Genomic DNA, 25,665 nt, shown 5'->3' on the forward strand with positions numbered 1-25,665 from the left:
ACGTTAGCTAGCTAGTTAGGGCCAGAGCTCCTTTCTCTAATCTATGCTAGGGCTAACTAGCCAACCTATTCCCCTCCCCCAGGAACAGACAACTAACAACCCGTAAATGGCTAGCTAGCAACCAATAAACCAACCTGTTTGTGTTATGTTACATATGTTATATGTATATGCTAATTCACCCTTTTTTCAAAATGCATGATAGTAGCTTAGCGACATGGAAAAGCATTGTCAGTCAAGTCGTTTTCGGTAGCTTGTTTGTTAGCCAAGTTATCTGCAGTTCCCAGTTTAGCTAGTTAGTTAGCTGCTAGTTTACCAACAGTAGATTCGTTAACTTGCTAAGACGTCTCGTGGAATTCAATGTCTGTACTTTCATTTGAAGTTTATTTTTCCTATTTGTCATATTGAGTAAGTCATGTTTTAGCCAGCTAGATTGTAACCAAAGATGGCTAACGCTGTGTTGTAACATCTATTAGGATTGAAGCGTTAACGCTACAGTGTCTAGTTAGTCTGACTATGGCCTAGTTAGGTAATAATGTAGTTAGCGAAGTATTCAGTTCCTACTAAATAAGTTGAGCTGATGATACAGTGAAAGGGACAACAATTGTTTTTAATTGGGCCCATCCAACTTCTTGGTATGGTTTCCCTATCCACTGTGTTTATTTTCCTTCCCCCCTTTCCTACCTGTATCTCTCCCCCCCTTTCCTACCTGTATCTCTCCCCCCCTTTCCTACCTGTATCTCTCCCCCCCACTTTCCTACCTGTATCTCCTTCCCCCCCACTTTCCTACCTGTATCTCTTTCCCCCCCCCACTTTCCTACCTGTATATCTCCCCCCCACTTTCCTACCTGTATCTCCTTCCCCCCTACTTTCCTACCTGTATCTCTTTCCCCCCCACTTTCCTACCTGTATCTCCCCCCCCCCTTTCCTACCTGTATCTCTCCCCCCCACTTTCCTACCTGTATCTCCTCCCCCCCACTTTCCTACCTGTATCTCTTTCCCCCCCACTTTCCTACCTGTATCTCTCTCCCCCCCTTTACTACCTGTTACTCTCCCCCCCACTTTCCTACCTGTATCTCTCCCCACCCCTTTCCTACCTGTATCTCTCTCCCCCCCTTTCCTACCTGTACCCCCCCCCCCCCCACTTTCCTACCTGTATCTCTCCCCCCACTTTCCTACCTGTATATCTCCCCCCCACTTTCCTACCTGTATCTCTCCCCCCCACTTTCCTACCTGTATCTCTCCCCCCCACTTTCCTACCTGTATCTCTCTCCACCCCTTTCCTACCTGTATCTCCTCCCACCCCCTTCCCTGTTTCTCCCCACCCCCTTCCCTCTCTCTCTCTCCTCCCTCTCTCCCTCCCCTCCCCCCTGTAGTTGGTGGAGGTGTATTCAGGACGATGGCAGGTACCCTTGCCACAGCTCCAGGTGCTCCAGACAGCTCTATGTTCCTTTGTCCAAGCCTCGGCCTGCTTCCCGTCTGACTGTGAACATGTATGCTACACACTGAGTAGCCTTGCCCTGTAAGTATGAGTGTTGACTTGTTTACCTGCTCCTTGGGGTACATAGAGACTGGGGGTGACAGGACACTATCTCCAGTATGAGTGTTGTTGTTTACCTGCTCCTTGGGGTACATAGTGTCCTGTCACCCCCAGTCTGAGTGTTGACTTGTTTACCTGCTCCTTGGGGTACATAGTGTCCTGTCACCCCCAGTCTGAGTGTTGTTGTTTACCTGCTCCTTGGGGTACATAGTGTCCTGTCACCCCCAGTCTGAGTGTTGACTTGTTTACCTGCTCCTTGGGGTACATAGTGTCCTGTCACCCCCAGTCTGAGTGTTGACTTGTTTACCTGCTCCTTGGGGTACATAGTGTCCTGTCATCCCCAGTCTGAGTGTTGACTTGTTTACCTGCTCCTTGGGGTACATAGTGTCCTGTCACCCCCAGTATGAGTGTTGACTTGTTTACCTGCTCCTTGGGGTACATAGTGTCCTGTCACCCCCAGTCTGAGTGTTGTTGTTTACCTGCTCCTTGGGGTACATAGTGTCCTGTCACCCCCAGTCTGAGTGTTGACTTGTTTACCTGCTCCTTGGGGTACATAGTGTCCTGTCACCCCCAGTCTGAGTGTTGTTGTTTACCTGCTCCTTGGGGTACATAGTGTCCTGTCACCCCCAGTCTGAGTGTTGACTTGTTTACCTGCTCCTTGGGGTACATAGTGTCCTGTCACCCCCAGTATGAGTGTTGACTTGTTTACCTGCTCCTTGGGGTACATAGTGTCCTGTCACCCCCAGTCTGAGTGTTGACTTGTTTACCTGCTCCTTGGGGTACATAGTGTCCTGTCACCCCCAGTATGAGTGTTGTTGTTTACCTGCTCCTTGGGGTACATAGTGTCCTGTCACCCCCAGTCTGAGTGTTGACTTGTTTACCTGCTCCTTGGGGTACATAGTGTCCTGTCACCCCCAGTCTGAGTGTTGTTGTTTACCTGCTCCTTGGGGTACATAGTGTCCTGTCACCCCCAGTCTGAGTGTTGTTGTTTACCTGCTCCTTGGGGTACATAGTGTCCTGTCACCCCCAGTCTGAGTGTTGACTTGTTTACCTGCTCCTTGGGGTACATAGTGTCCTGTCACCCCCAGTCTGAGTGTTGTTGTTTACCTGCTCCTTGGGGTACATAGTGTCCTGTCACCCCCAGTCTGAGTGTTGACTTGTTTACCTGCTCCTTGGGGTACATAGTGTCCTGTCACCCCCAGTCTGAGTGTTGACTTGTTTACCTGCTCCTTGGGGTACATAGTGTCCTGTCACCCCCAGTCTGAGTGTTGTTGTTTACCTGCTCCTTGGGGTACATAGTGTCCTGTCACCCCCAGTCTGAGTGTTGACTTGTTTACCTGCTCCTTGGGGTACATAGAGACTGGGGGTGACAGGACACTATCTCCAGTATGAGTGTTGTTGTTTACCTGCTCCTTGGGGTACATAGTGTCCTGTCACCCCCAGTCTGAGTGTTGACTTGTTTACCTGCTCCTTGGGGTACATAGTGTCCTGTCACCCCCAGTCTGAGTGTTGTTGTTTACCTGCTCCTTGGGGTACATAGTGTCCTGTCACCCCCAGTCTGAGTGTTGACTTGTTTACCTGCTCCTTGGGGTACATAGTGTCCTGTCACCCCCAGTCTGAGTGTTGACTTGTTTACCTGCTCCTTGGGGTACATAGTGTCCTGTCACCCCCAGTCTGAGTGTTGACTTGTTTACCTGCTCCTTGGGGTACATAGTGTCCTGTCACCCCCAGTATGAGTGTTGACTTGTTTACCTGCTCCTTGGGGTACATAGTGTCCTGTCACCCCCAGTCTGAGTGTTGTTGTTTACCTGCTCCTTGGGGTACATAGTGTCCTGTCACCCCCAGTCTGAGTGTTGACTTGTTTACCTGCTCCTTGGGGTACATAGTGTCCTGTCACCCCCAGTCTGAGTGTTGTTGTTTACCTGCTCCTTGGGGTACATAGTGTCCTGTCACCCCCAGTCTGAGTGTTGACTTGTTTACCTGCTCCTTGGGGTACATAGTGTCCTGTCACCCCCAGTATGAGTGTTGACTTGTTTACCTGCTCCTTGGGGTACATAGTGTCCTGTCACCCCCAGTCTGAGTGTTGACTTGTTTACCTGCTCCTTGGGGTACATAGTGTCCTGTCACCCCCAGTATGAGTGTTGTTGTTTACCTGCTCCTTGGGGTACATAGTGTCCTGTCACCCCCAGTCTGAGTGTTGACTTGTTTACCTGCTCCTTGGGGTACATAGTGTCCTGTCACCCCCAGTCTGAGTGTTGTTGTTTACCTGCTCCTTGGGGTACATAGTGTCCTGTCACCCCCAGTCTGAGTGTTGTTGTTTACCTGCTCCTTGGGGTACATAGTGTCCTGTCACCCCCAGTCTGAGTGTTGACTTGTTTACCTGCTCCTTGGGGTACATAGTGTCCTGTCACCCCCAGTCTGAGTGTTGTTGTTTACCTGCTCCTTGGGGTACATAGTGTCCTGTCACCCCCAGTCTGAGTGTTGACTTGTTTACCTGCTCCTTGGGGTACATAGTGTCCTGTCACCCCCAGTCTGAGTGTTGACTTGTTTACCTGCTCCTTGGGGTACATAGTGTCCTGTCACCCCCAGTCTGAGTGTTGTTGTTTACCTGCTCCTTGGGGTACATAGTGTCCTGTCACCCCCAGTCTGAGTGTTGACTTGTTTACCTGCTCCTTGGGGTACATAGTGTCCTGTCACCCCCAGTCTGAGTGTTGACTTGTTTACCTGCTCCTTGGGGTACATAGTGTCCTGTCACCCCCAGTCTGAGTGTTGTTGTTTACCTGCTCCTTGGGGTACATAGTGTCCTGTCACCCCCAGTCTGAGTGTTGACTTGTTTACCTGCTCCTTGGGGTACATAGTGTCCTGTCACCCCCAGTATGAGTGTTGACTTGTTTACCTGCTCCTTGGGGTACATAGTGTCCTGTCACCCCCAGTCTGAGTGTTGTTGTTTACCTGCTCCTTGGGGTACATAGTGTCCTGTCACCCCCAGTCTGAGTGTTGACTTGTTTACCTGCTCCTTGGGGTACATAGTGTCCTGTCACCCCCAGTCTGAGTGTTGACTTGTTTACCTGCTCCTTGGGGTACATAGTGTCCTGTCACCCCCAGTCTGAGTGTTGACTTGTTTACCTGCTCCTTGGGGTACATAGTGTCCTGTCACCCCCAGTCTGAGTGTTGTTGTTTACCTGCTCCTTGGGGTACATAGTGTCCTGTCACCCCCAGTCTGAGTGTTGTTGTTTACCTGCTCCTTGGGGTACATAGTGTCCTGTCACCCCCAGTCTGAGTGTTGACTTGTTTACCTGCTCCTTGGGGTACATAGTGTCCTGTCACCCCCAGTCTGAGTGTTGACTTGTTTACCTGCTCCTTGGGGTACATAGTGTCCTGTCACCCCCAGTCTGAGTGTTGTTGTTTACCTGCTCCTTGGGGTACATAGTGTCCTGTCACCCCCAGTCTGAGTGTTGTTGTTTACCTGCTCCTTGGGGTACATAGTGTCCTGTCACCCCCAGTCTGAGTGTTGTTGTTTACCTGCTCCTTGGGGTACATAGTGTCCTGTCACCCCCAGTCTGAGTGTTGTTGTTTACCTGCTCCTTGGGGTACATAGTGTCCTGTCACCCCCAGTCTGAGTGTTGTTGTTTACCTGCTCCTTGGGGTACATAGTGTCCTGTCACCCCCAGTCTGAGTGTTGTTGTTTACCTGCTCCTTGGGGTACATAGTGTCCTGTCACCCCCAGTCTGAGTGTTGTTGTTTACCTGCTCCTTGGGGTACATAGTGTCCTGTCACCCCCAGTCTGAGTGTTGTTGTTTACCTGCTCCTTGGGGTACATAGTGTCCTGTCACCCCCAGTCTGAGTGTTGTTTTCTAGGCTGACTCTGCTCTTTTCAGCCTTGTTATTTATTCCGTCCCTGTTGTAACATTTATTAAAGGAGGTAAGAGGCTCAAACAGTCCCCCCCCCTCCCCTTTCTCTCCCCCCCCCCTTTCCCCCCCCCCCCTTTCTCCCCCCCCCTCCCCTTTCTCCCCCCCCCTTTCCCCCCCCCTCCCCTTTCTCCCCCCCCCTCCCCTTTCTCTCCCCCCCTCCCCTTTCTCTCCCCCCCCTCCCCTTTCTCTCCCCCCCCTCCCCTTTCTCCCCCCCCTCCCCTTTTCTCTCCCCCCCCTCCCCTTTTCTCTCCCCCCCCTCCCCTTTCTCTCCCCCCCTCCCCTTTCTCTCCCCCCTCCCCTTTCTCCCCCCCCTCCCCTTTCTCCCCCCCCTCCCCTTTCCCCCCCCCTTTCTCCCCCCTCCCCTTTCTCCCCCCCTCCCCTTTCTCCCCCCCCCTCCCCTTTCCCCCCCCTCCCCTTTCTCTCCCCCCCTCCCCTTTCTCTCCCCCCCTCCCCTTTCTCTCCCCCCCCCCTCCCCTTTCTCCTCCCCCCCCCTCCCCTTTCTCTCCCCCCCCTCCCCTTTCTCTCCCCCCCCTCCCCTTTCTCTCCCCCCCTCCCCTTTCTCCCCTCCCCCCCCTCCCCTTTCTCCCCCCCTCCCCTTTCTCCCCCCCCTCCCTTTTCTCTCCCCCCCCCTCCCCCTTTTTCTCCCCACAGGAGTGCTTTTGAGCTGTTGCTGTTTTTGAACAGGAATAAGATCCTGCAGGATCCCTTGAAAAATATCCTGGATTCGTTCCAGGTGAGTTGTCTTACAAATATCGGGAATCATAGATATATGGCGGTGATGAGTTGACTCCCCTTCCTTCCTAGCCTGGTTCCAGATCTGTTTGTGCTGTTCTTGCCAGCTCCTGTGGTTGTTGTCATGTCAACAAGACGACACAAAGAGGCTGTGTTGTAATCGGCAGACCAATCGGATCATATCCATTTGAATCAGCTGACCAATCGGATCATATCCATTTCTCACTGCTTTATGTAATGCTGTAAAACGTCACTCTTGAGTTTGACAAGATGGCACATAGATCTTGGACCAGGCTAACCTCTTCCTCCTCTTTCAGGAATGTTTTTCCCAGCTGGAGAGGCACCAGAACATCCACCTGCTGCAGGTGGGACAGATCATCAGAGAGAAGGGACCGTGGACCAACCCCATACTACAGGCCATCCTGAAGCACTCACAACTGCCCCGGGATGAAGGTGAGAGACTGGGAGAGAAAGGGAGGATGAGAGGGAGAGCCATGGACCACTTCAACATACTCATCCATACCATGTTGTATTTACTGACTATAAATCTGTTGTGTAAATATCTGCTCTGGAGTCGTCCGTCTATAATGACAGTTAACTACAGGTTTCTCTCTCTCTCTGTGGATTTAATATTTACTACTGTAACATCCCAAATATAGAGCACTATTTGGGATGCAACAATGACCCTTGACCTCTCTCTCTCCACAGTGGACCGGTACCTAGGCTCAGAGATGCAACAATGACCCTTGACCTCTCTCTCTCTCCACAGTGGACCAGTACCTAGGCTCAGAGATGCAACATTGACCCTTGACCTCTCTCTCTCCACAGTGGACCGGTACCTAGGCTCAGAGATGCAACATTGACCCTTGACCTCTCTCTCTCCACAGTGGACCGGTACCTAGGCTCAGAGATGCAACATTGACCCTTGACCTCTCTCTCTCCACAGTGGACCGGTACCTAGGCTCAGAGATGCAACATTGACCCTTGACCTCTCTCTCTCTCCACAGTGGACCGGTACCTAGGCTCAGAGATGCAACATTGACCCTTGACCTCTCTCTCTCCACAGTGGACCGGTACCTAGGCTCAGAGATGCAACATTGACCTTTGACCTCTCTCTCTCCACAGTGGACCGGTACCTAGGCTCAGAGATGCAACATTGACCCTTGACCTCTCTCTCTCTCCACAGTGGATCGGTACCTAGGCTCAGAGATGCAACATTGACCCTTGACCTCTCTCTCTCTCCACAGTGGACCGGTACCTAGGCTCAGAGATGCAACATTGACCTTTACCTCTCTCTCCACAGTGGACCGGTACCTAGGCTCAGAGATGCAACATTGACCTTTGACCTCTCTCTCCACAGTGGACCGGTACCTAGGCTCAGAGATGCAACATTGACCCTTGACCTCTCTCTCTCTCCACAGTGGACCGGTACCTAGGCTCAGAGGTGCAACATTGACCCTTGACCTCTCTCTCTCCACAGTGGACCGGTACCTAGGCTCAGAGGTGCAACATTGACCCTTGACCTCTCTCTCTCCACAGTGGACCGGTACCTAGGCTCAGAGATGCAACATTGACCTTTGACCTCTCTCTCCACAGTGGACCGGTACCTAGGCTCAGAGATGCAACATTGACCTTTGACCTCTCTCTCCACAGTGGACCGGTACCTAGGCTCAGAGATGCAACATTGACCCTTGACCTCTCTCTCTCTCCACAGTGGACCGGTACCTAGGCTCAGAGATGCAACATTGACCCTTGACCTCTCTCTCTCCACAGTGGACCGGTACCTAGGCTCAGAGATGCAACATTGACCCTTGACCTCTCTCTCTCTCCACAGTGGACCGGTACCTAGGCTCAGAGATGCAACATTGACCCTTGACCTCTCTCTCTCTCCACAGTGGACCGGTACCTAGGCTCAGAGATGCAACATTGACCCTTGACCTCTCTCTCTCCACAGTGGACCGGTACCTAGGCTCAGAGATGCAACATTGACCTTTGACCTCTCTCTCTCCACAGTGGACCGGTACCTAGGCTCAGAGATGCAACATTGACCCTTGACCTCTCTCTCTCTCCACAGTGGATCGGTACCTAGGCTCAGAGATGCAACATTGACCCTTGACCTCTCTCTCTCCACAGTGGACCGGTACCTAGGCTCAGAGATGCAACATTGACCTTTGACCTCTCTCTCCACAGTGGACCGGTACCTAGGCTCAGAGATGCAACATTGACCTTTGACCTCTCTCTCCACAGTGGACCGGTACCTAGGCTCAGAGATGCAACATTGACCTTTGACCTCTCTCTCTCCACAGTGGACCGGTACCTAGGCTCAGAGATGCAACATTGACCCTTGACCTCTCTCTCTCTCTCCACAGTGGACCGGTACCTAGGCTCAGAGATGCAACATTGACCTTTGACCTCTCTCTCTCCACAGTGGACCGGTACCTAGGCTCAGAGGTGCCAGTGTTCTTTGAGCTTCGTGTTCGTTACCTGCTGTCCAGTGAGATGTTCACCGAGGCTGTGGTCTTGGCTAAGACCTGCTCTCAGCACCCTGTTGCCGGACGACACCTGTTCTTCCGACAGGCCTACCTCACCTGTCTCTTGAAGGCATCGCTCCCTCACCATATGCACGAAGAGGTGAGGGAACAAACTTTGGTTATTAGGATTCCTGGGTTCTCGATAAAAACATCTGCTAAATGACTTAAATATAAAATGTTGGGATTGGGGGGCTAATGACTGCTGGGGCTATTTACTGTAACTGATATGCTAGCTGGGATGTACGTTAGAGATGAACTGATATGCTAGCTGGGATCTACGGTAGAGATGAACTGATATGCTAGCTGGGATGTACGGTAGAGATGAACTGATATGCTAGCTGGGATCTACAGTAGAGATGAACTGATATACTAGCTGGGATGTACAGTAGAGATGAACTGATATGCTAGCTGGGATGTACAGTAGAGATGAACTGATATGCTAGCTGGGATCTACGGTAGAGATGAACTGATATGCTAGCTGGGATGTACAGTAGAGATGAACTGATATGCTAGCTGGGATCTACAGTAGAGATGAACTGATATGCTAGCTGGGATCTACGGTAGAGATGAACTGATATGCTAGCTGGGATGTACGGTAGAGATGAACTGATATGCTAGCTGGGATCTACGGTAGAGATGAACTGATATGCTAGCTGGGATGTACGGTAGAGATGAACTGATATGCTAGCTGGGATGTACGTTAGAGATGAACTGATATGCTAGCTGGGATCTACAGTAGAGATGAACTGATATGCTAGCTGGGATGTACGGTAGAGATGAACTGATATGCTAGCTGGGATGTACGGTAGAGATGAACTGATATGCTAGCTGGGATGTACAGTAGAGATGAACTGATATGCTAGCTGGGATGTACGTTAGAGATGAACTGATATGCTAGCTGGGATCTACAGTAGAGATGAACTGATATGCTAGCTGGGATGTACAGTAGAGATGAACTGATATGCTAGCTGGGATGTACGTTAGAGATGAACTGATATGCTAGCTGGGATCTACGGTAGAGATGAACTGATGCTAGCTGGGATGTACGGTAGAGATGAACTGATATGCTAGCTGGGATGTACAGTAGAGATGAACTGATATGCTAGCTGGGATGTACAGCAGAGATTAACTGATATGCTAGCTGGGATGTACAGTAGAGATGAACTGATATGCTAGCTGGGATGTACGTTAGAGATGAACTGATATGCTAGCTGGGATGTACAGTAGAGATGAACTGATATGCTAGCTGGGATCTACAGTAGAGATGAACTGATATGCTAGCTGGGATCTACAGTAGAGATGAACTGATATGCTAGCTGGGATCTACGGTAGAGATGAACTGATATGCTAGCTGGGATGTACGGTAGAGATGAACTGATATGCTAGCTGGGATGTACGGTAGAGATGAACTGATATGCTAGCTGGGATGTACGGTAGAGATGAACTGATATGCTAGCTGGGATGTACGGTAGAGATGAACTGATATGCTAGCTGGGATGTACAGTAGAGATGAACTGATATGCTAGCTGGGATCTACAGTAGAGATGAACTGATATACTAGCTGGGATGTACAGTAGAGATGAACTGATATGCTAGCTGGGATGTACGGTAGAGATGAACTGATATGCTAGCTGGGATCTACGGTAGAGATGAACTGATATGCTAGCTGGGATGTACAGTAGAGATGAACTGATATGCTAGCTGGGATCTACAGTAGAGATGAACTGATATGCTAGCTGGGATCTACGGTAGAGATGAACTGATATGCTAGCTGGGATGTACGGTAGAGATGAACTGATATGCTAGCTGGGATCTACGGTAGAGATGAACTGATATGCTAGCTGGGATGTACGGTAGAGATGAACTGATATGCTAGCTGGGATGTACGTTAGAGATGAACTGATATGCTAGCTGGGATCTACAGTAGAGATGAACTGATATGCTAGCTGGGATGTACGGTAGAGATGAACTGATATGCTAGCTGGGATGTACGGTAGAGATGAACTGATATGCTAGCTGGGATGTACAGTAGAGATGAACTGATATGCTAGCTGGGATGTACGTTAGAGATGAACTGATATGCTAGCTGGGATCTACAGTAGAGATGAACTGATATGCTAGCTGGGATGTACAGTAGAGATGAACTGATATGCTAGCTGGGATGTACGTTAGAGATGAACTGATATGCTAGCTGGGATCTACGGTAGAGATGAACTGATGCTAGCTGGGATGTACGGTAGAGATGAACTGATATGCTAGCTGGGATGTACAGTAGAGATGAACTGATATGCTAGCTGGGATGTACAGTAGAGATGAACTGATATGCTAGCTGGGATGTACAGTAGAGATGAACTGATATGCTAGCTGGGATGTACGTTAGAGATGAACTGATATGCTAGCTGGGATGTACAGTAGAGATGAACTGATATGCTAGCTGGGATCTACAGTAGAGATGAACTGATATGCTAGCTGGGATCTACAGTAGAGATGAACTGATATGCTAGCTGGGATCTACAGTAGAGATGAACTGATATGCTAGCTGGGATCTACAGTAGAGATGAACTGATATGCTAGCTGGGATGTACGGTAGAGATGAACTGATATGCTAGCTGGGATGTACGGTAGAGATGAACTGATATGCTAGCTGGGATGTACGGTAGAGATGAACTGATATGCTAGCTGGGATCTACAGTAGAGATGAACTGATATGCTAGCTGGGATGTACGGTAGAGATGAACTGATATGCTAGCTGGGATCTACAGTAGAGATGAACTGACATGCTAGCTGGGATCTACAGTAGAGATGAACTGACATGCTAGCTGGGATCTACAGTAGAGATGAACTGACATGCTAGCTGGGATGTACGGTAGAGATGAACTGACATGCTAGCTGGGATGTACGGTAGAGATGAACTGATATGCTAGCTGGGATGTACGGTAGAGATGAACTGACATGCTAGCTGGGATCTACGGTAGAGATGAACTGATATGCTAGCTGGGATGTACGGTAGAGATGAACTGATATGCTAGCTGGGATGTACGGTAGAGATGAAACTGATATGCTAGCTGGGATGTACGGTAGAGATGAACTGATTATGCTAGCTGGGATGTACGGTAGAGATGAACTGATATGCTAGCTGGGATCTACGGTAGAGATGAACTGATATGCTAGCTGGGATGTACAGTAGAGATGAACTGATATGCTAGCTGGGATGTACAGTAGAGATGAACTGATATGCTAGCTGGGATGTACAGTAGAGATGAACTGATATGCTAGCTGGGATGTACGGTAGAGATGAACTGATATGCTAGCTGGGATCTACGGTAGAGATGAACTGATATGCTAGCTGGGATCTACGGTAGAGATGAACTGATATGCTAACTGGGATGTACGGTAGAGATGAACTGATATGCTAGCTGGGATCTACGGTAGAGATGAACTGATATGCTAACTGGGATGTACGGTAGAGATGAACTGATATGCTAGCTGGGATGTACAGTAGAGATGAACTGATATGCTAGCTGGGATCTACAGTAGAGATGAACTGATATGCTAGCTGGGATCTACAGTAGAGATGAACTGATATGCTAGCTGGGATCTACGGTAGAGATGAACTGATATGCTAGCTGGGATCTACAGTAGAGATGAACTGATATGCTAGCTGGGATGTACGGTAGAGATGAACTGATATGCTAGCTGGGATCTACGGTAGAGATGAACTGATATACTAGCTGGGATGTACAGTAGAGATGAACTGATATGCTAGCTGGGATGTACAGTAGAGATGAACTGATATGCTAGCTGGGATCTACGGTAGAGATGAACTGATATGCTAGCTGGGATCTACGGTAGAGATGAACTGATATGCTAGCTGGGATCTACAGTAGAGATGAACTGATATGCTAGCTGGGATCTACGGTAGAGATGAACTGATATGCTAGCTGGGGATCTACAGTAGAGATGAACTGATATGCTAGCTGGGATCTACGGTAGAGATGAACTGATATGCTAGCTGGGATCTACGGTAGAGATGAACTGATATGCTAGCTGGGATCTACGGTAGAGATGAGAGGATGAGGTTTTGACAAAGATGATGTGTTTTGTATAAGAGCACCAACTAATTGATAAATGTGGTGGTTGCAGTCCATATTTGGAGTTGCTTCCTTCTCCCCCGTGTTTGGAAAGGTTTAGTAGGTCACGTATGTGGGTGGGTGGTATTGCTAACTACAGGTAGAAGTAATTTTTTTCTTTCTTTTTATCATCTGTTTACGTCTTCGTCTTGGGCGACGTCGTTAGGGATCTAGCAGTGACGTAGTGGGGAGAAATGGCTCGACTCTGATCACCGTTTCGCTTCGAGTGAAGTAAACGGTCCCCTGATGTCGTTGAGCTGCGTTTTACCCTCCACTACGCCACTGGAATCTCCCGTATAAATGCCTGAACGATGTCACCATTTCTCCTTCTCTCTACCTGTAGATGTCTGACATCGACGGTAAGGATGCTGTGGATATCGTGTGTAACACGGAGAGTGAGGAGAGCGACGAGACTCTTCTGTCCCTCTGCACAGCCTTCCTCTCTCAGCAAACTACACAGAGGAGATATGTTCTTCACGTGGTGAGGCTCGTCACGGTCAATACTCACATCGTACCGGTCTGTGTTCTACGTCGGGGGGGGGGCGTCTGTGTTCTACGTCGGGGGGGGACGTCTGTGTTCTACGTCGGGGGGGACGTCTGTGTTCTACGTCGGGGGGGGACGTCTGTGTTCTACGTCGGGGGGGACGTCTGTGTTCTACGTCGGGGGGGGGACGTCTGTGTTCTACGTCGGGGGGGGACGTCTGTGTTCTACGTCGGGGGGGGGGACGTCTGTGTTCTACGTCGGGGGGGGACGTCTGTGTTCTACGTCGGGGAGGGGACGTCTGTGTTCTACGTCGGGGGGGGACGTCTGTGTTCTACGTCGGGGGGGGGGGACGTCTGTGTTCTACGTCGGGGGGGGGGACGTCTGTGTTCTACGTCGGGGGGGGGGGACGTCTGTGTTCTATGTCGGGGGGGGACGTCTGTGTTCTACGTCGGGGGGGACGTCTGTGTTCTACGTCGGGGGGGGGGACGTCTGTGTTCTACGTCGGGGGGGGGGGACGTCCTGTGTTCTACGTCGGGGGGGGACGTCTGTGTTCTACGTCGGGGGGGGGGACGTCTGTGTTCTACGTCGGGGGGGGGGACGTCTGTGTTCTACGTCCGGGGGGGGGGGGACGTCCTGTGTTCTACGTCGGGGGGGGGGACGTCTGTGTTCTACGTCGGGGGGGGGGACGTCTGTGTTCTACGTCGGGGGGGGGACGTCTGTGTTCTACGTCGGGGGGGACGTCTGTGTTCTACGTCGGGGGGGATAACACATTCTCTCTCTCTGCAGATGGTACTAGGTAGAGATAACAGATACTCTCTATCTGGGTTGTTCTGTGTCAGCCCAAAACACATTGTCCTGGGACTGGGTTGTTCTGTGTCAGCCCGAACATATTGTCCTGGGACTGAGTTATATCTGGGTTGTTCTGTGTTAGCCCGAACACATTGTCCCGGGACTGGGTTGTTCTGTGTCAGCCCAAACACATTGTCCTGGGACTGGGTTGTTCTGTGTCAGCCCAAACACATTGTCCTGGGACTGGGTTGTTCTGTGTCAGCCCAAACACATTGTCCTGGGACTGGGTTGTTCTGTTGTCAGCCCAAACACATTGTCCTGGGACTGGGTTTGTTCTGTGTCAGCCCGAACACATTGTCCTGGGACTGGGTTTGTTCTGTGTCAGCCCGAACACATTGTCCTGGGACTGAGTTGCATCGCAAGAGATAGAAAATCGATCCTATATCACACAACTGACTTAATGCAATATCCAATCAGTGAGCAGAAACAAGCTGACTCGTCGTATCGTTCCGTGTGGAACTCTGACCCCAGTTTTCATAGCTGTCAGTGCTGCTGCAAACTGTGACGGATGAGGCATTACCAAATGGGAAATGTACAAAGCATTGTAGAGACGGCATGGCTCGTCGTGGGCTACGTGGTCTGGCCAGTCTGTCGTGGTAGAAGGGAAGACCGTTCTCTTGTCCAGTTTCAACATGACCGATGCTAACTAGCTTAGCTCATTTATGGTCTGGCCAGTCTGTCGTGGTAGAAGGGAAGACCGTTCTCTTGTCCAGTTTCAACATGACCGATGCTAACTAGCTTAGCTCATTGATCTGATGTATGACCGGATTGGATGTTGCATTACAATTGAATTACTTTGTGTATCAGCAACGCTGTTTGAGATGGTTACCTGCATCTGGATAGACACTGTGTCCAAATGGCTTTGTGGGTCTCCTGAGTGGCGCAGTGGTCTGAGACACTGCATCTCAGCGCTAGAGGCGTCACTACAGACCCTGGTTCAGCGGTCTAAGGCACTGCATCTCAGTGCTAACGGCGTCACTACAGACCCTGGTTCAGTGGTCTAAGGCACTGCATCTCAGCGCTAGAGGCGTCACTACAGACCCTGGTTTTCGAATCCAGGCTGTATCACAACCGAGCCGTGATTGGGAGTTCCATAGGGCGGCGCGTAATTGGTCCAGCGTCGTTCGTGTTAAGAGTTTGGCCGGGGGTTAGACCGTCCATTGTAAATAAGAATTTGTAATGAAATGACTTGTCTAGTTAAAATAAAGGTTAAATAAATACATATTTAAAAAAAATAATAATTATAAATACACAGGGTTTATTATTGAAGTGCTGATATCTATTTATCCTGCTTGTTCTTTGATGTTTGGGGGTTTTCTAGGCCTGGTTACCGTTCAGCACCTTGTGATAACTGTTAACATTAAAAGGGCTTTATAGACAACATTGATTGATTGATTTGATCTTGGACCACTTCCTGCTCCCCCGTTGGGATCTGATTTACAAACCAGTTTTTTTTTTATTGAGTCAGCTAATGAATAAACTGTAATTACATATTATAATTTTTTTTGAACCCAGTAAATAATTCACTTTTTTTTTTTTTTTTTTTTATTATTAATGAAGTGTTTTTATAATTTGTTATTGAATCACTCTTCCTCTCACAGGGACTTGGTGTTTATATGGAGTCGACTCCGTCTGCGGATCAACCCGTCCAAACAGGCCTTCCTGGAAGAGAGTCATCGATTGATGCTGTCCGCCACCAACATCAGATCAATATTCTCTTTCATTAGAGTGATCCTTGCAGAGGTGAGCCAGGACCTCCTGTGACTGTTGATTTGGACTTTTTAATTAAAAAAAAATAATAATTTTTATTGTAATTTTATTGGTAAGATTCCAGCTGACATTTTTTTTTTTTTTGGGGGGGGGGGGGGGGGGGGTGTTCAGATGTAATGGAGTTGTTGAGGTAGAGGAAGGATTTAAAAAATCTGTTTTGATTTTGGGTTGTACCTAGCTAAAGTGGCTTACGGTCAGCGTTCTTTAGATGCTTGTTGATGATTTCATTTTTTTTATTATTGTTTTATTTTTAAACATTTTTTTTTTTTTTGGTTTTCTGATTTTACATGTCAGAGCCTTTTTGTTCCCCCCCCCCCCCCCCCCACTGTTTTATCTGATTACTGTGCATACTAGAGATATGAATAGAAGCCATGGCTTTTTCTGTTGTTGTTGGTTTGACTGAGAATTGTGTTGAACTGACAAACAACATGAGCGTTGGACTAGTAACCGAAAGGTCGCAAGATCGGATCCCCCCCCCCCCCCTCCCCCGAGGTGACAAGGTACAAAATCTGTCGTTCTGCCCCCTTGAACAAGGCAGTTAAACCCCACTGTTCCTAGGCCGTCATTGAAAATAAGAATTTGTTCTTAACTGACTTGCCTAGTTTTAAATAAAAATACCATCAGCTTAGCATGATGCTGGGGTACGACTCATGTGGCCCCTTTATTTATGGTCCCTGGTTAAAAATAGCACACTATAGTATATAGGGAATAGTTTATCTTTTGGGACACGGCCCTGATCGTGATTAGGCCGAGTCTTTAGTAGAATTGTTTGTTTGTTTTTCAGTAAAAAAAATTGACATCTTTGATGAAGATGAGCAACAAAGACTGGATAAATACATGATACAAATACTGAGCTATAATTGTATTCTCCAAAACATTTTGATATAATTTTATACTCCTATACAATCGTTTAAGGAAAGATTTTAGTTTCACAAGTACATTTTTTTTTTTCTTCTTCTCTCTCATAGAAGGGTTGGTCATAATTATTGGCACCCCCGTCCTAATTATTGGCACCCCCGTCATAATTATTGGCACCCCTGTCATAATTATTGGCACCCCTGTTTTTCAAAACCTCGCCTTGCAAAATATAACGGCATTGAGACTTGTTCTAACTAGCAATGTGTTGTTTATTTTTTTCTTCTCTGCTTATACGTTCTGATTTCGACACCAAACCCACCGCTGCTGTGTGTGTTGCCAAAGAGCTCTATATTCATGTCATCCAACTAATGTAAACGGCTGGAGTTTTTTAAATGACATCGGCACTTGGATTGAAACCGGGTGCTTTGGTTAGATCGCCTGTAAATAGAGCTCTTCGTCCACGCAGACCAGCGGTGGGTTTGGTGTCCAAATCAGGATGCATGAGCAGAGAATAACCCCATTTACCTACTGTAAAATATGGTGGTGGATCTTTGATGTTGTGGGGCTCTGGGTGCTTCCGCCGGCCCTGGGGCTCTTGCAAACCTTTCAAAATGGACGCATTTTGCGTACCAACTATTCAATTCTCTCTCCATGTACGCAGATGCGTTAAAAGTAGGCAGAAATGAATAGGGCCTATTTTATTTTTACTTTTTTTTTAATAAATAAAATACATCCACAAAGTAAATCTAACATCCTGTTTCTCGAGCTGCGACACACAGACATGTACGGAGTTTGTGTCAACGGGCATGGAGATGAATACATCATTATTGGACGTAGCTGCCTCGTGTCTGCCCCTCCTGTTTGTTGTGATGCTGAGTTTGCCGACAGTCAGATTGTACGTGAATGCATGGACAAATCCCTTTTGGACTCCGTGTGTTGTGGGAAGGTAAACACTAATAGTTTCAAGCTAACGTTAGCGAACAGAAGATGGACATTCGGTGGGCTCTGAAGTTCCAGCAGTTCACTCGCATTTCCTAGTGAAAGAAATTTAAATGCAAATATGGAAAAAAAATAACAGGTTGCATTTGTGCGAGTGTGATACATTTTAATTATAATTGAGATCAGATTCACAAATGGCACACGCACGAGCGTGCGGGGAGGAAAGACGACCCCAATTCGGGACACGTGCGCGTCTGGTACTCTTAAATAGTTGGACAGGGTTGGCAGGTCTGTTCTTGTTAAGGTCAACGGCGTCTTCGACTTTTTAACCAGTACCAGGACGTTTTTAGCCAGGTTAAATCTGGTTGCCAGGAGGATAAAACGTCGCCGCAAGACAATAACCCCAATAACACATTAAAAATTCACAAAGAAATGTGTTCATTGACCCCAAAAACTACATTTTAGTCATGTTGTCCATCAGTCTCCGGACTTGAACCTCATTGAAAACCGCAGATTAGGGGTTTTTGAATTGAAACAGTCCATAAGCGCAGATTAAGGATATCAAGGATCTGGACAGATTCTGTATGAAGGAATGGTCTATGATCCCAGTGTGTTCTCCAATCTGGTGAAAGGCTCAGCGCCGTTATCCTCGCAGAGTGAGGGATTGAAAACCCAGGTGTGCAAATCATTTTCACCTTGTCTCTCTTGAGACGACAAAAAAAAAAAAAAAATTGTTAATTAAACAATCTCTTTCTCTGAGAAATGGTATTAGTATCAAATAATCTAGTTACGTTTTGTTTTGAGTACAATATAGCTCAGTATAGCTCATCTTTATCAAGGGTGCCAATCATTTTGGACCTGACTGTTTGTCTATATAAAAATACATTGTTTTTGGTAATTCGCTGACCCCCTTCTGTTCTATTTCTGTTTTCCTCTCCCAGCTGGGAAAAGATGGTCTTCAGTTCTGTGTGGAGCTCTGCACCCACGCCCTCCAGACAAACCCCTGCGACGCCTCCACCAAGTCCCTCATCTACAAGACGGTAGCCTACCTCCTCCCCAACGACCTGGAGGTCTGCCGGGCCTGCGCCCTCCTCGTCTTCTTCCTGGAGCGTACCGTGGAAGCCTACAAAACGGTGTTCCTCCTCTACACGCACCCCGACCAGGAGTACCACGTCGAAGCCGGTCCCATCGGGAACCACATCCGCTTTGAGATCCTCCAGACCCTGAAGAGAGGTCTCTACTTCGACCCAGAGTTCTGGAACCTTTTGAATCTCCGGACCAACTGCCTGAAGTTGATGAGCGAGAAGAAGGCGGCGTTGGCAAAGATGATGATGATGGAGGAGGAGGAGGATGATGGGTGGGTGTCCAACTACTGCAGCACCGACACCAAAGAGCCCTGTTGCAGCTGGAGCGCTGACCTGTCAGAGTGTGTGCAGCCTGAACCAGCACAGAAACACGTTCAGATGAAACCCTTTCACCGGGTAACGGCGCCCAAAAGGCGGTTCCAAAAAGAACAGAAGAATCACGTTTCGACGGCGCCGATGGCAGCCAAACGTGTCAAAGGTCAAAGGTTCGAAAAGACCTCTATTGTCGAGCCGCAGCAGCTGCCTGTTAATCATGTGATGGCGAAAGCGAAGATGGAGAAGCCGACTGAACCCCCTGTTGTTGAGGAACAACCTGTAATAAAAAGAAGAGGGAGGAAGCCTGGGCCGAAGCCGGCACCGCGTTCATCTGTCAAAACAACAGAGTCCTCAGCTGAGACCTCCTCTGTCAGACGGTCCTTCAGACAACTGGACATGGCGCAGGAGAACCTGGCCAGGCAAGTCAGTCACAGACCACATAGGCACATGACCAGACTCTCGGAGAAGAAACCTCCCAAACGGAGGGGTAGGAAACCCCGTTGGCTACTGGAGGGTACGTTCCAGGCTGAGAACAGTGCTCCCCGGAAGGGTCGCCAACCAGGGAGGAAACCTCCACAGCAGAAGACCCAGCAGACACCAGTGGATAAGACCAATAAGACCTTTAAGTCTGGTGCCGCTGTCAAGGAAAGCACAACCAAACAAAAGAATGCCGTTACCTCACAAAATAAAATGGCGTCCGCTCGTCTAACAGCTCCGAGGGAACAGGAAGGTAAACGTCAGAAGGAGATTCCTGCTACTAACCACCTACCAGCAGTATCTCCTGCTCATGACTCAAAGCTGGAGGTTTCCTTACCTGACAACGAAGTGTTTGGGTTCTTCCATGAGGATTATCTCAGTAGTAGGCAAGGACTGGTGACTCTAAACTGTGATAAATCGAAGGCACCAATCCAGGCACAGTATCGGGTGAAGGATAGACTCGGAGAGGCGTTTATCCTTTCCGCTCAGAACGCCAGTCTCTTCATACAGCAGTTGCACAACTACGCCCAGACGCCTAAGGCGGAAGGTGTCACGTTGAATACCGAAACCTGTTTGTTGAAAGCGACAGACGTCCGTCCCTCCTTAAACCAAAGTTGTCTGCCGGTGTCGTGTGATGCTTCGGGGGTATTTTACCAGACGTCTGCAGTGGAAATGGAAGTTGAGGTCTCCTCACAAACTGTCACGGCAACTGCCACTGATATGACTTTCACACCACGAGGTGGAGCTGTTGAACACATCGAAAGTCCCAAGAATGAGGAAGGATTCTCTACTGATGCTCAGGAAACATGTACTCCATCTGTTCCCTCAGTGAATGTCATTGTTCCTAATAACACAGGAAGAAGAACAGATACAAATGTAACTAATGTCCCAAGAGAACCAACGGAAGTTACGAATATTCCGAAAAAGCAAACCGTTTCTGAAGTCGGGGATATTTTAGAATCGTCCAGGAAGTCAGAAGTTACTGATATTCTGAAAGAGGCTATGGATATAGCAAACATTGGTGTGGATGAAGCAATGATGGGTGACGGTGACACTGGCTGCGTCCCTGGAAAGGAAACTCGGGAGCTTGTTGTTCTTACTCCTTTCTGCTGGTTGGCTAATACCTCAATGGAAGCGTTTGCCAGAGAGTTTGAAAAGTTTGCCAAGGGTCCGGATTCTGATGTTGTCGTAAAAAAGGAGTCGGTGACGCACCAGACCACAGATAATGTCTCGCACAAAACGTTGGAGACGACACCGTCAACGTCTCCAAAAGTCATCCCTAAGGCCGTCGCAGACCCGGTGGTCCTTGAGGACACTTCAGAAGTAACCAAAGTCGCCCCACAGGACACTACAGACATCCTGGAAAACATGGACACTCCACACACTCAACAGGACACCCAACTGGACATTAAGGGTACCTCACAAAACACTGAGCCGGAGGATAGCCCAATGGCCGCTGAGAGCGTCCCACAGCTCACTGATGAGACCCGGCAGCTTGAGCACCCCCTGAAAGGCACTGTGGGTACTCCAGAGGTGCCTGTGGACTCGACACAGGACAATGACACCCCTCAGATCACCGAATACCCCCCACAGAATAGGCAGGACATAGGACAACTCACAGAGGACACCCTGAAAGTCACTTTCACTGAAGTCACCCCACAGGCTACTGAGGACCAGACAAAATCCACTGTGGATACTCCAGAGGATGTGGACACACTACCACAGAACACAGAGGAGGACAGCTCGGAGGTAATTGAGGATGCCCAGGAAGTCACTGTAGACAGCCAGGAAGTCACTGTAGACAGCCAGGAAGTCACTGTAGATACCTCCGAGCACATTGAGGACGCCCTACAAATACAAAACACTGCAGACACCCTACAGCTCACAGTGGACGCCTCAATGGTCGCTGAAGAGCTCACCAAGGACACACGTGATGCCACACAGAACAATGGGGACACGCCACACCTCCATGAGGACACCCTACAGGACACACCGGTCACTGAGGACACCCCAAGAGTCCCTGAAGAGACGTCACAGGAACCCAAAGACACCTCAAAGGTCAGCGGAGATACCCCGATGATTACTGAAGACACCCTACAACACAGTGAAGACACCCCACAGGACACACAGTACAATTCACTGGTCACCCCGAAAGTCACTGAAAGTGCTCACACTCCAAAGGTCACCCCAAGAGTCCCTGAAGAAACGTCACAGGACCCCAAAGATGCCTCAAAAGTCATTGAAAACTCTCCACAGGAAACACAGGACACCCCAACTGTCTCTGGGGATATCGGACAACATCCTAGAGGTGGCACCCCACAGGAGAATGAGAAAAACCCACTGGCATATCGCTGTAGTCTCTGCAACAAGGTTTTTAAAGGCAAACGTGTTATAGCCCACGCCATGTACCACTTCCGCAGAGACCAATGTATGTTCTGTAGGATGCTGTTCAAAAACGACCTGCTCGCCATGATGCACCTGTCCCAACACATCGACAAGTTGAAAAAAGGAAACCTAGCGTCTGATATTGAGGAGGTCCGCGAGAACTGTAAAGCTGGGATGTCAGACACGCCTGGACGCTCAACGCAGAGGGGTAGACGGGGACGCAAGAGGATCCCTGTAAATTCCACAGAGTCCGCAGAGTCGTCAACTCCGGATAACAGGAAGCTACGGTCGACCAATAGGACCTCCTCTATAAACTCCTCGGAGTCAACTCCACCGGATCGCCGGAAGCTACGGTCGACCAATAGGCTCTCGACTGACTCTCAACCTTCACCGGAGACTAAACTCACAACAGAAGAGTCTGAAGGCAAGCAGTCGACACAGAGGGGCAGAAGACGGTTTAAGGTTGAAGGAACTGAGGGTGATGGTGATACTCAGGCAGAGGAACAAGAGAAGATCGGTAGGAGGCAAGAGGAAGAGCACTCGGCTCCGGAACAGAGGGAGGAACCCGTGGAGATCGCTACTTCTCCGGTGAAGACATCGACAGGTGAACAAGGAGGAACCTACTCCTCTCCTCTGACAAAGACTTTGGAAGAAGAGGAGAAACCCTGCACCTCGGCAAAGACCATGGAGGACAACACAGAATCTCAGGCTGTATCGGTAACACAGGACAGGCTTTCAGTAGAGAGACCTCTAGAGATCTCAGTTCAGGGTAAAGAGACTCCCGGCGGATGCCCTGTGGAGGGATGCACAGAGATATTCACTGGAAAACGGCGTTCTCTCCTCGGACATATTCTGGACGATCACCGCGGCGACGCCAAACCCTTGGAAACGACGTTCCGTCAAGGCAATGGCAAATGCAATATTTGCAAGAAGCCCGTTTTGACTTTGCAGCATTACCAGCACCACATTGTATGGCACAAAGGAATTCCCAGGCATCCCTGTCTACATGATGGGTGTAAAGCCCGGTTCAGTGCAGCGACAGAAATGAGGAACCACACCAAGACTCACCAGCCGCTCCTGGCAGTGTGCTGCTTCCCAGGTTGTCAGGAGCGCTTGGCTTGTCTTCCGGAGCTTAACCGTCACGAACAAGAACACTATCGTCTTCCAAAGGAAGGGAAGGATGAATCCGTTTTCTCTACCCTTCTCACCAATAACACCTCTGTAAAAGTGATTAAACGGTGTAAGGTGAGGAGGAATAAGCTACAGAAGATGCAGGGTGTAAAGAGACTATGGCCTCTTAGAGAAAAGGAGGGATCGGCAACTGACCTCACTACTACTACTACTGTAAAGGTAACTAGGAAGTATGACTTGACCAAGACGTTAAAGAAAACGCAGGTCGTAAAGAAACGGCATGTTCCCAGGGACAAGGATCCCTGTACTACTGACCGCTCTAACGTCTCTGTAAAAGTAACAAATAAGTTGAAGAAATTGCAGGTTAAGAGGAAACCGTGTGTTGTTAGGAAAATGAACGCCTCAACCACTCCCGTCACCACGGCCAATGAAAAAGCTGAAAAAGTGAGCAAGAAGTTAAAGATGATTCGTAAGGTAAAGAAAGCGTTGGCTGTAAAGCAACAGAACGTTAGCAAAGACAGTTATACCCCAACTGGTCCAACCACCTCTACCACAATTATCGCCACTGAAAAAGTTACCAAAAAGCTACAAATTATAAATAACTTGAAGAAAATGCTGGTTATTAAGAAACCGAACGTTAGCAAAGAAAAGGATACCCAACCTGGCCCAACCACCGACACAAAAGTGACAAAAAAACCTAAGGTGACGCATAAGTTAAAGAAAACGCAACTTGTAAAGAAACAGAGTGTTGTAAAAGACATCAGGAAGATCTCCATCGTTAGCACAGATGAGGATACCCAACCTGTTCCTCCCACAGTCACTCCGAAAGTCACAGAGAAGTTACCAATGGTGACAGATGAGGTAAAGAAAACACAAGTTCTAAAGAAACAAAGTGTTATCAAGGAACCCAAGAGGCCTGTTAGCAAAGAACCTAGGAAGACCTCCAAAAAACCTGTGAAGTCAAAGACCTCTGGTCCAGAGAAACATGTTAATAAAGTCACAGAAGTGCTAGGAAGTAAAGACAAAGAAGTGGTAGAAAGTAAATCAAAGGAGGAAGATGATAAACCATTGGTAGAAACATCACACTCAACAGCTAGCAGTGTCTGTGACCAGAAGATGGTTAACGGACACTTAAAGGAGATTACTAAGGAATCACCAAAATACCAGACAAGTCTTAAAAAAACAAGTCTTAAAACAAGCACAGTTTCCAAATCCAAGAAATGCGAACCACGAAACCATAAACCTGCTACTCCCAAAACCCCTACAAATACTCCCCAAACCCCTACAAATACTCCCCAAACCCCTACAAATACTCCCCAAACCCCTACAAATACTCCCAAAACCCTTACAAATACTCCCCAAACCCCTACAAATACTCCCCAAACCCCTACAAATACTCCCCAAACCCCTACAAATACTCCCCAAACCCCTACAAATACTCCCCAAACCCCTACAAATACTCCCCAAACCCTTACAAATACTCCCCAAACCCTTACAAATACTCCCCAAACCCTTACAAATACTCCCCAAACCCCTACAAATACTCCCCAAACCCCTACAAATACTCCCCAAACCCCTACAAATACTCCCAAAACCCTTACAAATACTCCCCAAACCCTTACAAATACTCCCCAAACCCCTACAAATACTCCCAAAACCCCTACAAATACTCCCAAAACCCCTACAAATACTCCCAAAACCCTTACAAATACTCCCAAAACCCCTACAAATACTCCCCAAACCCTTACAAATACTCCCAAAACCCCTACAAATACTCCCCAAACCCTTACAAATACTCCCCAAACCCTTACAAATACTCCCAAAACCCTTACAAATACTCCCAAAACCCCTACAAATACTCCCCAAACCCCTATCAAGGAGGAAGCGAAAAACTCTACTTTCTTTGGGAAGATTAAAAACAGGCCATACATCCGGCCTCCGCCCACCGCCTACCTAGACGAGAGGTACACCACCATGCCGAAACGCAGGAAAGAGATGTCCTGGACTCCTCATTTCTCTCCAGTGCTCCCGGACCTGGTGGTGGAGGCATCGGGGACCACGGCTACACCGTTATTAGTCCATAGACGACGCTGTGCCAAGTGTTTCTTGTCCTTCAACAGTGGAGAAGAGTTGCAGACGCACCTCTCGTTGAAGAAGTGTACAAAACTTTTTGGCTTCGACTCAGATGAGGACAGTAAGTAAGTAAGTATAAGATTGTGACTTGTTGTTAACATATTTGTGTTTACTTTTAAGGGATTTGATTTCTCGTTGTCTGATTTTAATATTAAAACATTTATTTGAATGATAGTTAATACAAGGTAATTTAGGAGCTGTTTCCGGACACAGATTTAAGCCTAGAAGTCATGGATTTAAAAACAATCTCAATGGGTAATCCATCAAAAAGTATTCTTATTCCAGGACTAGGTTTAATCTGTGTCTGGTAAATCACCCCAAAGTGTAGTAGATTATAGAAGTGATTTTTAAATGTGATTTTCCTCCATATTGTTTACGTTGAAAGCTCCAGATATTG

The 25,665-nt window shown here is 48.4% G+C and overlaps 1 protein-coding gene across 1 annotated transcript in view; it reads left to right on the forward strand.

Annotated features, from left to right (window-relative positions):
- Positions 1-25,665, forward strand: part of LOC106575011 (uncharacterized) — a 30,776-nt gene that overhangs the window by 2,376 nt on the left and 2,735 nt on the right. The window contains 8 exon segments of the mRNA XM_082963756.1: positions 1,374-1,519; positions 6,101-6,182; positions 6,499-6,634; positions 8,610-8,812; positions 13,186-13,284; positions 13,286-13,323; positions 15,777-15,918; positions 18,684-25,333. Coding sequence (XP_082819882.1) covers positions 1,374-1,519; positions 6,101-6,182; positions 6,499-6,634; positions 8,610-8,812; positions 13,186-13,284; positions 13,286-13,323; positions 15,777-15,918; positions 18,684-25,333 — 7,496 coding nt within the window.

The sequence above is a fragment of the Salmo salar genome, chromosome 17, assembly GCF_965601325.2.
Source record: "Salmo salar chromosome 17, fSalSal1, whole genome shotgun sequence".
Taxonomy (NCBI): Eukaryota; Metazoa; Chordata; class Actinopteri; order Salmoniformes; family Salmonidae; genus Salmo; species Salmo salar.